At 39.1% G+C, this 12584-nt stretch overlaps 1 protein-coding gene across 2 annotated transcripts in view; it reads right to left on the reverse strand.

Annotated features, from left to right (window-relative positions):
• RECK (reversion inducing cysteine rich protein with kazal motifs) overlaps window positions 1-12584 on the reverse strand; it is a 65748-nt gene that overhangs the window by 28110 nt on the left and 25054 nt on the right. For both annotated transcript variants that reach the window (XR_008821059.1, XM_056333647.1), the window contains exons 6-9: window positions 11849-11896; window positions 2098-2131; window positions 1050-1247; window positions 381-648 (exon numbers count right to left, since the gene is read on the reverse strand). Coding sequence is in view for 1 of the 2 variants with exons in the window: in XM_056333647.1 (XP_056189622.1) it covers window positions 381-648; window positions 1050-1247; window positions 2098-2131; window positions 11849-11896 (548 nt within the window). In the remaining variant the exon portion in view is untranslated. The remainder of the gene's footprint in view (window positions 1-380; window positions 649-1049; window positions 1248-2097; window positions 2132-11848; window positions 11897-12584) is intronic.

Genomic DNA, 12584 nt, shown 5'->3' on the forward strand with positions numbered 1-12584 from the left:
AAGCAGCAACCAGGTACTTGAGAGCTTGTGCAGTTTGCTGGCTCCTTGGCTCCCTTCAGCACCTGGTTAAGGGCTCTGCATCTTGCTGCAGTATCGGCTGTCACAGCCACATGCAAGGTACAGGTTTCAGTAATTACTGTGTCTCCTATAAATAGCCAGTGCTAAATGTGAGAAGTGATTCCTCTTCTACAACTACTTTTTAAGATACAAAGTAAGTATTGGACAGAATGGGACACCCAGGTGACTACCTAAACCTTTACTTTTCCTAAGAATTCACAGAACTCTGTTTGATGTACACGGCAGAATTCAGGCAAAGGCTTGATACGAGATAAATTCTGAAGCATTTTTACAAGTGGCCATGAGGGTAGGGAGATACTAACCTACACGTGGAAGAATTTGCTTTAGAACAGCAATGGAGCTTAGCTCCATCGAGGCCTGTTGAAGGCGGAGGGTGCACAGTGACTCCTGGGTGAACAGACCTTGAACTCTCAAGAAAGCATTGCCAAAGCGGGTCCTGGGGGAGAGGCATTGTTTTACAACCCTCTATAAGTCCATCAACAATTTCAAGCTCTGTTTTCATTGACATCAGAATTCGTTTACAAGCAGTCTGACATGCATAGTCTTCTGCTCTATCACAGCAATATAAACCTGTCAAAAAATTAAAAATAATCAATGATCAAGCATACAACAACCACCAAGATGCATGATGTAACAGCCCTTGGAGAAAAAGTCCTATAAGAAGGCTTTCCTCGCCCCGTCCCAGATAATCTCACAGAAAATTGCTGCTTTTAAATGCTAAGAGATTCAACTCTGGAAAAACACAACAGTGTTATGTGGAATCAAAAACATAAATAAAAATCAATAATGCACCTACAAACTAAAGTTATCATTTTATAAACTCATATAATCAAAATTATAATATAGAAATACATTAATACAATTTATAAAGACTCATACAATAACACATTTTATATAAAAATTGCATACAATCCTCAAACATTTTCAGTATTTTTCACAACTTTCAGCAAAGAAGAATTTTTTATACTTACTATCTGTAGGATTTCTCATTGGATATGACTGTGTATAGTTGTTAACACAGTGTATAAGCTGAGGGCTAATAGATGCACAGTAATTTTCAACTGCTTTAATTTGTGAAGGACCAGGAGAAGAGTCTGTCCGAAAAATTGCTTGACAATATTCCCGACAGTTTGTGTGATGACCTGCATAACTGCAACAGAGTGACCCCACTGGGGAAACAAACAAACAACAGAAAATCTATGGGTTCCCAAACAGAGAAACGAAGAAATGAGCCATGTCTGTACCACAATGATGCTCAAGGTATTACTGTGGAAAAAGAAAAGAAGAAATTCTTCTATGCTCTATTAAAATAATCTCCATCTACAGAATGAGTGGGAGGATCTGTAATTAGCCAAATTACATTTTTTGTTTGGCTGGAGAAAAAAGTCCCTACAGCCATCCTGAACTCAAGTTCAAGACACAAGCAAGACAGCTGAATTTTATCATCAGCTATTTTGTTCTTATTTAGGGTAGCCAGACAGAATTATTAGACAAGTACTATTAGTAAACAAATAAATAGAGTAGGATCCTAAAACTCATTCAAAAAAATATACAGATGGCATCATGTTTCACCCATTTTTCGTATTTTATTAAATACACAGTTCTTGAGGAATATTTTTACTAGAATTAATTCTGAGATGCTGATTTCATTTTATATAGACAGACATTGGGCAACAAAACACTTGCATGATGCAAGACTTTATCCAGGCATTTAATTTTCTTACTTAACACTAATCAAATGAACAAAGCAGAAGGAAAAGATGAGCTTCTAGGTTATCATCAAAATAGAATAGAAAAAACAAATACAGATGAACAAATTAAAAACTAATATAAATTATACGAGTTGCCAAATCCCCTTATCACTGAGCAAGAAAATTCACTCTTGTGGTTTGTCCTATGGAACTGAATCCATGTGATCTGTGTATATGTACACCCACAGAATGCTTACGTTTTAGAGATAAAAGCAAAGAACGATATAAAAGGAAAACAAAAAAGACAAGCTATTCATTACATACTTACTTTCATTTCTGTTAATACAACTAAAGAGAGCATTCTGAAATCAAAACAAAAAGAGTGTTACAAGCCAGAAAACTTCAAATAAATATTTGTGTCCGTTCATTTCTTCTAATGAGCTAGTAAGTCTAACTTGGTTATTATTTGTTCCAATTAGATTAAAACAAGAATACTATACAAAACCACCGAATGTAGCAAATTAAAAGATTAGAGGTCACCTGAGTTCTGTGTGCACTTGTAACAAAATAGACAAATATTCAAGTGAGCAAATAGGAAGACTTCCCTGGAATAACTTAGAAACAGCATGCTATAATAGGATGTCCCAAAATGTCATTTTTTTTTTTTAATGGCAGTAATTTTAGAGATTCTATGTGAAAAAAAAGTCTGCACAGACGCAAATCTAAAATCTCAACTCAACAGCAATACACCTTGAAAGCTAAAGCATGCCACCAGCTCCCTCAGACAGCAGCCAAAAGGTACAGCTGGGGGTACACAACATGCCAAGTGACAGAAGGGAAACGTACACCCTGCTGTTCTGTTTCAGAGGACTCTTAACGCACAGAGCAATCACCGAATGGTTTGTGTAGGAAGGGACCTTCCAAGGCCATCTAGCCCAGCCCCCCTGCCACGGGCAGGAACACCTTCAGCTGGATCGGGATGCTCAGAGCCCCGGCCAGGCTGGCCTTGGATGTTGCCAGGGATGGAGCACCCACAGCCTCTCTGGGCAACCTGTGCCAGTGCCCCACCACCCTCATCATCAAGGATTTCCTCCTCACATCCAGTCCGAATCTGCCGTCTTCTAGTTTAAAGCCATTCCCCCTTGTCCTATCGCTACAGCCCCTGCTAAAGTCTGTCCCATCCCTCCTGTGAGCCCCCGTTACGTGCTGGAAGGCTGCGGTGAGTGTCCCCGGAGCCTTCTCTTCCCCAGGCTGAGCCACCCCAGCTCTCCCAGCCTTCCCTCACGGCAGAGCTGCTGCAGCCCTCGGAGCATTTCTGTGCCTCCTCTGGACCCGCTATGACAGGTCCATGTCTGTCCTGTGCTGGGGCCCCCCGCACTGCAGGGGGTCTCACCCGGGCAGAGGGGCACAGCCCCCTCCCTCAAGACTACTGAACTCTTGCCCAAAGCAACCACGGCCTCCCTCACACTGAAAAAGCACATTCCTTCTTAAAAAAATAGATATAAGCATATAAGCTTTCTGGAACTCTGTGAAAAGGTGAAGTCACAAGGCTGAAATTCCAAAAGGTAGTAGCCAGTTATCAAAGACTTTAAAATCACGGTTGTGAAAAAGAAGAGACATCTGAACCTTTTTCCACACCTGACCTCCAAACTTGTCAAAACAGCCATGATGAAAAGTGATCAAATATATTAACATAGTGACAAAACACAATCCTCATCTGCTTGAAGTTCCTGATCTCCGTAATTTCCCCTACCCCCACCATTAAATAAATCTGTATTTTACACAGCATATAGAGAAGAAATCAGAAATGCCATCATACTGATCCATGAACATAATGTGGGATTAAAATCTTGCTTCAGTACAGCAAAGTATCATGTGTGCTACTACCTCCACCTAAGGAAAGGAGGAGACCCCAAGACGCAGCCCCAACCCAAGCTCCGCAGCTCGCCGCATCCACCCGCGCTGGTCACCAGCACTTACTGCCCTGCAGAGCAGCGCGTATCCCCAACAACCTGCCTGGTATTTTTGTGAAAATTTGTACTGCTGCAAACAGATGGAAGTGTTAGATTTTTAAAGTAAAGAAAATATAAATGCGCTAGGAATCACCTTGAGGTTTTAATGTTCTTTTTGTCTGATTGTTTGGCGTTGTCCTGGTCTAACCCTGGCCGGCAGCTGCATACTGCACAGCCGCTCACTCACCCCCTGCAGCGGGATGGGGAGGAGACTCAGGAAAAAGGAAAAACTTGTGTTGTAAACACTGTGTTTGCATCTCCGCTAGGCAGCTTCAGTACACAGCTCACACCTCCTGCACCCTTCCCTGACCTCCAGAGGCATTGCAAAGCCTGACACCAGGACCAGCAAGCATTAGAGTCCCAACTTCGTACCCCACGGGAGTGCTATGCACTAAGCACAAGCATTCCACCAGAGAACCAGAGAATTCTACAATCCCACTTCCCCTTGTTATGATTTTTTTCCCTCATGCAAGTTTTGTAAGTGCCCAAGTAAAGCGTGATTCTTTTAAAAATGTTTTTCTTCATTTTCATGGCTATCTTTATCCTCTTTTCTGGTGTTCATTTAAGAGCAAGCACTTCAGAACACAGATTCTCCCTCTGTGTGAATTAGCATTCAAACGAATTACCACTCCTGCAGAGGCAGTTCTGATGAAAACCTGAAGAGCCAAAAGAATTATTTACTGTACCAGAAGATGGAAGACTCACATTTTAACTTAGATTTAAAAAGCTCAAGCCTTGAAGTTTCAGTTTCTATCATGCCATTAATGATTTTATTTTACGCTTTAATTTAAATCACAAGTTCCAACTTGCCAGTTAACTCTTTATGCCATGTAAATCATAGTGCCACAATCCTGTCTTCTACGGTTTCACAATTATATCATTTGGATAATATATTTCTGGATAGTGAAATATGTTAACAGTCAAAAGCAAGATCTTAAGAGGACAGTTCCATTTACTGTTGTGAGCAGCATCACTTTCTTCTATTTAGTCAGAAATTACTTTAAACCATGGGTAAACCACGGCACTTGTGGCACTGAAACAATGACCCTAGGAGAGTAAACACAAATCTAACTTGAAAAATCTAAGTCTGTTCTCCATGAATGCCAGCTACTTATAATTTTAGTGATCATGAATCAAAGCACAGGTCTACTGAGAACACCTCACACAAAAATTACGTGTTTGCCTTACAGAAAACAAGGTCCAAAACCTCACGGAGTAACAATTCAGACATTTTGTTCTCATTCTTCTAATATCCTCTACCAAATTGTAGATCTTTTATCCCAAGGGCACAGATCCTGCATAATTTCTCTGAGACTGAGAAGGAATTTGCAGCAGCATTCCTCATCCCAGCAGCAAGTTTTCATCTGATTCACTTTAGATTTTCCCTCTTTACTACCCACAAAGCAAATCCTGTCAACCCTTCATCTGTGTAACAGGGATGAGGGACCAGAGAACTCATGAAAACAGAACGTGTAGACAGAATCACTATCCTGTATCTGTAAAGAACAGATTTATACTGTTGACTAAAGGCTCATGTCATTTTTATAGCACCACACATCCTTCTCAATGAGTTCCAACAAATGGTTATCAGAAAGTCACTGTTCCAACGCAGCCACCTGGTTTCTTTGGGACCTTCCATGTATGAAACGAGAAACAACTGTCAGATAGGAACTGCCATATAAACATCGCTCTGACCCAAAACTGACTGTCTTTAGAAGCTGCTGAAATTAAGACTTCTCCACACCCACTCTGTACCACGCACTGGAACATGGCAAGCAAACCCACCAGGCAGAAAGCATCACTGTAACTATTAATGCTCAGGGATAGCAGGGGCTCCTGGAAAGGCTGAGGTCTGTCTGTCATGGTTACACATAAGTACTTGACCTACTGTTAGCACAAACAATACTTAGAATCATGGTGTAATGCTGCTATAAACTCAGCTAGAAATTGCCATGTTATTTAGAAGTTGAATGTTAACACAGAAAGTTATTACAAAGCAGTTCAGAGATAACAGTGTCACCAGCCCTGTTAGATTAGATTGCAGTTTGTAACCGCACAAAAACAGGAGAACATTCAGAGGATTATGGTGTCTACCAACATTCCTCCTCTAAAGGAGGACTCAAGCTGAGACAAAATCATCTTACAGCAATTTTACACACCAATTTTAAACAGGCAGGATGCCCGAACCAGATAAGAAATCTTATTCTTTCTGTGCTTTGAAACTATAGTTCCACAGACCGCTGAATCACCACAATAATGCTTCTGTGTCTGTTAAGAGCAGGCGGTCTTCTCTTTTTCACCTTGTTTTCAACTCTCTCTCCCTGTTCCCAGTTGTGTAGTCTTGTGTATGCCTTTACACCAGCTCTGGCACTAATTGTCTTCTCAGGGCCTGAGTTTTCTCAGTAACCCTGCTGAGAACTTTTTCTCATCTCCTAGGAATTTAAAACAGTGATTTCAACAGGTGTAGAACAGAATAATCTTTGAAGTATCACCTTTTAGACGGACCTGCCAGAAGCCAGAGGCAGAGTAAGATAAGGAGAAGTATATTGGTCAGGTTATCTATGGGAGGGAATCTGTGGCAGAAGGGCAGTTGCAGGAAGGCACAGAAAGCACGACAGCCACCTGGAGTTGTGACAGCAACTCGCCACGTCCCATGAACCTGCAGCGCCTGTAGCCACCACAGAACACAGTGCTAGCGAGGGGCTGACTGATCTTTGTGTAGCTCTGGGTAACTGCTTGCTTTCCAAAAATACAGGTACACATGTGGGGAGCATAGCTACACAGATGTAAGAGAATCTTAAAAAAAATAAAATTAATGTGTAGCCACCTGCTCATAAATCAAGCCGATAACCGCATTAAAGAGTCGGTCTGATTTCAGTTACTAATCTTAACTTCATTACAGAACACAGGATTAATGCCCATCTCCAGTACAGCAGCACTCATATTTAAGAAATCAGCAGCTTTTTGACCCACTCAAGCGTCCTTCTGAATCTGCTAGGGCACTGGCAGAAAAGAAAGAGAAAACAAAGCAAAAGATAAACCAGAGATATAGGTAAGGAAAAGCAAAACCAAACAAATCCCATAAAAAACAGAAGAGCAGAAATTGGATTTTCTCTTTAAAGGAAGAACTAAATCATCAAAATCTGGGAAAATGAGGATTAAAAGGCAATACTGTCCACACATGAGTCTGACAGGCCATTTTCAGCTTGTGAATAAACATGTTAAGTGAGCAAAGATGGCAATATTTGAATTTATAAAATACAAACATGATATTTTACTTGTGCATTAATCTAATCTTTCAGACACTTTTTTTTAAAACCAAATGTTGCTGGAATTGGTGATTAAAGCCAATACGACTAAACACAGAAGGAATGGAAAGCAGCAGGCAGACACAGGCAACACAACTGTGTATGCCTTCAAGAAAACAGTCACAAAGATCTTTTGATGTTACGGAAATTGAAAAAGGCAACTGAAGTTTATCCAGCACAAACATTGTCCAGTGTTCTTCATCAGAAGCTCCCTGAAGAAAGATTTTAGCCAGTACTGCAGGACCTAACTGGTTTCGCTCTTTTTGGAGCTCATCAGCTGCAGGTAACGGCTCAAAACCCAAAATGCATGCACACAAACAGAGCAGAACATTTGCTAAAGGAAGAAGTCTTCTGCATTAGAAGGCATGCTTGTGTATTACAAGCGCACTTTCTCTAAATGGCCACCGCCTGCGCCTTGAATGAAAAGCGACAGTGAAATTGTTCTTTCATACCAGAAATTAAGAGTATTTTGCTAAAAAATCAATTATTTTCCTTCCTAAAAATTATCATGATATCAGTATTCTGCTAGCTCTGGCAGAAAAATAAGTTTAGTACTGTTGTCTTGGGCAACCTAACCCTGTCAAATACTTGAATATAGGTCCTATCCAATTAAGGCCATCTTAATTTAGAAGCATTACATATAGTTAACAAACACACTAGGAAACAAAATGCTTCACTCCTTGCAATGAAAGTCCTGTTAATCTCTCCTTGAGTTCATTTAATCTTCCAATTTATCAACAGAAGATAAAGTCAGAAGGTAACATACTAAGGTTTAGTGGAATCAGCTGAAGTTTCAAATGATGGTGCACATCTGTTAAAAACTTTAAAAACTTGCAGTAATTAACAAGTAAGGCCAAGATTTTCCTCAATTATGTAAACCAGTAAAGAAGTGGGAACACTTGCACAGTAAGGTAGAACAAAATCACTGGAACTTAAATTCTGGCAAGATAGCTGAGTATTCTATCAACTTTCTTTGAACAGAATAGAATTGAGACAAAAAGCACCAGCAGGCAAGATGAAAAAAATCCTGGCTACAACGTGCGGTATATGGTCAGAGTTGACCCTGAATTTCTTTAGTAGTACTTCCACAGGCCACACATGGCCACGTGCCTTAGAGTTCACTAAAACTGTTTTGGAACCTTTTCCTAAACGATGGCCTAAATAGCTCCTTGAGTTATAATCTATTGCTTCCAAATAATCTGCACAAACAATTAGATAAGAAGTAAAAACTGCTGGCTGCATTTTTCAGAAGGGGTAACTAGTAGCCAGCACTCACTAAAACCTCAGCACAAAGCAGGATCATAAGACCCTAGGAGATAAACCAAGCCAATACGGTAGCACAGCGCATACTTCTCTGAATCCCTATTGCAGCACTGGAAGCTGCAGGCACTGCATCTGAAGTTTCAGTTTTTAAAAACTGTAAGCAAACAAAGTCAGATTAAGCTAAATAGTGTTCAAATCTGAGAGAGCAAAAATACCTTTGAACAGCCCCGAGACATCAGATGGCTTTACTACTGTGTGTCAAAAACAGTTTTAAGAGCAGAAGCTAAATAACTGGCAGATGTTACTAGTGCTCTGCTGCAGCAAAGCTCCCGTAATACCAGTTAACTACAGAAGTCTGAATGTCTTTCTTAGTACATGAAATAAGACCTGGAGTTCTTAATGTGCAGAGAGGTGAACTCACAGAATACAGTGCAGAGGCTCAAGAGCTGCAATCTGGCAGAAATGTTAGTAATACACTTTCCATGCACAGAAAAAAGAAGTGTGACCTTAAATGCAATAATAAAGCTTTTACAGCTTACTTCAAGCTTTATAAACTATTTTCAGTTACTCCTCCAAGCATGTAATCCATGTGTTCTTTTCAAAGAATGAACCTCAAGTTTACACAAAACTTTTTAAAATAGGAAAATCAGAAAATCCTACATACAATCCATTCTCCACTTCTTTTTTTCTTCTTCCTTTGACTATTACCTACCTTCTTTTTAGAGGAAGATGAACAGGACAGCAGAAAGCTGGAAGAAGTAGTGAAAGATAAAGAGTTGAGACACATAGAACTAGAGAAAAATGAAGATGACAAAATGAGTATCTGAGAAGCAGATGGGGAAAAAGGACTACCAGAATAAAATTTTTTGGAAGAAGGCAAATAAAGTACGTTTCAGTAATACTCAAAAATACTCAACAAGTTGTGTTAAATTTTTAAATTTCTGTATGCAATGGTACTTGAAAATAAAAGTTTAAGAGGATACACAATCTTCAATGCACTGGTCAAAACCGAATAGTTTATGACAATATAAATAATTTCTAAAATGTAGTAAAATTTCCAGATTAGAGGAATCACAACTTCATAAATATTTACAGTAACAGTAATTCAGAAACATACGCTCAGCAGAAAAAGCATCTTCAATTAGTCTTGTTAAAAGCTGGCACATCAATGCTAAAGTTATTCTCCTACTGTACAACCTGAGACTCCGCTTAGCGACTTCAGACTTGGTCACACCTCCTGCCTGGGGTTTGGGGGAGGGGGTTTCACTGCCTGAATCCTCTGCCCTGCCCTCAAAGACTTACCTCATTCTTCATGCTCACTAATTTAGTGGGAAGCTGAAAGGTAACTCCTGAAGTTGCCTCCCTAATCTCAAAAGATTACAGAGAAGTACTATGCACAGTTCAGTAAATTATTTTAAGAAGCTTGGGAAAATCCTCCTGGGAATCCTTATATGAATATGTAAGCAAGCTACGAAAGTTGGTGAGCTATGAGAGTGTTCACAAAAAGGTATTATATACTTTCATATTCTTAATTCAGCTAGGTTTTACTTACATGTCATATACTTATATATTCAATGCCTCAATAACAGGCTTGAGAGCTGATAAAACAATCACTATGATCTATATTGTAAATTAGTTTTCAAATTGTATGTCATTTTTAGTGAATGAAGCATGAACTCTTAAAACACAATGGCAAACACTGAATGTATGACATCGAATGTATGCAAATCACAGCCTGCTCCTGATCTTCTCTCACATCTTTCAGTTTAAACTAACCACTTCCTCAACTTCTTCCCCAGCCGATCCAACCAAATACAAAGTATGGTACCAGTCACAGACACAGAAGCTACTCACAGACTACAGAAGGAGCAGGGCACATTCACCAAGGTAGCAAGAAAAAAATTTGTTTTTAAAAAAAGGAGAAAGAATGACTAGGGTGTGAAAAAGCACAGGTTCCCTCCAGAAGTATTTTTTGGAATCTCCTAACTTAGGGAAAACTTCCTGGACTTGTATATAACCAATGGTCTTGAGAGCATTGTAAGTGCTATTTCTCATGAGTACCTGTAAGCCTAGGCACATAGGAAAAACCACTGTCATACAAAATTCTGTAATAACTAACGATCTACTATGTCATAATTAATTTCTGTCCCTAACACAGTATCTGTATCTACTACTCCTAGTGCTCATTAAAAAAGTTCTCTTTCCTTTTTCACCTGCCAGAAGACTGATTCCTTCTTCCATCATTTTTCAACCTCTCCTTCTCTTTTAGTGTTGCCCAGGCAGGAAGAGTTAAGGTTTTCTGTACATTCACAGCAAGATCACTCTTGAGTAAGAGGGACCCACTGCAAAATTCCAGAAAAAACCTGGAAAAACACAATCTAGAAAAACTAAATAAGATGACCATCACCATTTCGTAGTCATTCTTTAATCTCTTACCTTTCCTCTCCCGTTCTCCTTCAACCCATATTGGCCAACTTCCTATAGCAATGCAGAAATTCAGAAAAAAAGAAGGAAACAGACCAGCACAGTAGAGGAGAAGCTTACAGATGTTGACAGTATAGCATATCCCAGCATGAGAGGAGACAGAACTACTTAAAATGAAATTTCATTTTTAGACAACAAGCTATGGTAACTTCAACAGTCAAGGGTCTAGGAAAATATTCCGTAGATTGTTTAGATAAATGGACGGGGTGGGGGGAGGAATTTTATGTTTTCTGGAAAAACAGGAAACCTGCTATGCTTCTGCCCAAATCAAGAGAACACAGAATTGCCTGATATCCTAAACTGTTGATTATGAGCAGAATTTATACAGGACTACCTAACTCAGGGTAGGAGGAAATGAGATGAAAGGCGGGGAGGAGGAATCTGGCTTTTAATTAAGAAACAGATTGAAAAAAAGGAAGTCCTAGCAGAGCAACATTTCTACAAACTGTGTTAAAAATAATACAGGTAAAGGCAGATTTCTGAGAACTTCCTGATGATTAAGAGCATAACAGTAAAAATAATTGCAAGCGTTAACAGTATCACTGATGCTACAAAAAATTATTCATTTGAAATTACTTAAATTAGGATAGAATACTTAAAAGTTTATTCTTTCCTGAGTTTATTTCTTTAGGTCATTTTTAAGCTGACCCTCCCACTAAAGAAGCTGAAAGGTTTCTGATGGAACAAATTCTCAAAATGAATGTCAACTTTCATCAGAACTCCTATGAAACAAATGTTTTTGGAATCCATGTCTCCATTTTGAAAGCTGCATCTTTTTCATTCAAATTAAGATATATGCAAATCTAAAAAAAGGTCTTTTTTACAGAGAACTATACTTCCACCAAAACTGTAGAGAGAGGTAAGCTACATTTGGATGAAAATGAGTATATCCAGAAATATGACTATAAGGAGACTAGACTTTCGCTTTTCTACAGGGTATCTTTCACAGAATTTATGAAATAGCTGATTTTTAGTAAGATATATCCAGACACATATACACATACACACATACCTCATATTCCTTCCTGCAGACCTTTAAGACATCAGTCTTTGCAGAAGCCTGAAAGACAAATAATTTTCTCCATTTTAAGTAGAAGACAGTAAAATCATGTTGCAAAATAAAGACAATTCTACCTTTATACTAACTGTGATAATCATGGATTCATGATCTATTTAAATGGTCCTTTTTACATGTAAAACTTTAAGAAAAAAGGAGAAACCATGACTGCCCACACTACATTTAATTAAAAAACAAACCCTTGTTTTTCTGCCCCAAGTTCATTGATACTGGAAGTACACAAAGCAACTTTGTTTTCATAAGGTCTACCAGATAGAGCAGAATACAAGAAATTTATTTAGGAAATGGAAGAACTTGAAGGTAAAAATCTCATCCTGCATGCTCAGTACCACTTACGTCCCTTTCTCCCTTCTCCGCCCTCTTGTGCACAGTCTTGCAGTTCCTATTGTCAAAGCGAGTTGCACATACTCTCCCTTCAAACTGCAGATCAGTTTTTTTCTGCAGAGCAACTCTTGCTCCCTTTTCACATAACTGATACTCTGAGTTAATTACTATTATTACTACTAACATCAGCTATTCTCCCCTGTAGTAATTTAAAATACCAGGGTAAAGTCTGACCTTGGACCTACCATTTCACCACCTTCAAAATGCCTCCAAACCCCCCTCAAGTTCCAAAAATCAAAATTAATTCCTAACATTTCCCATTATCCCTAACTTTTGGCAAGAATCT

The sequence above is a fragment of the Falco biarmicus genome, chromosome 3, assembly GCF_023638135.1.
Source record: "Falco biarmicus isolate bFalBia1 chromosome 3, bFalBia1.pri, whole genome shotgun sequence".
In the NCBI taxonomy this organism is placed as follows: domain Eukaryota; kingdom Metazoa; phylum Chordata; class Aves; order Falconiformes; family Falconidae; genus Falco; species Falco biarmicus.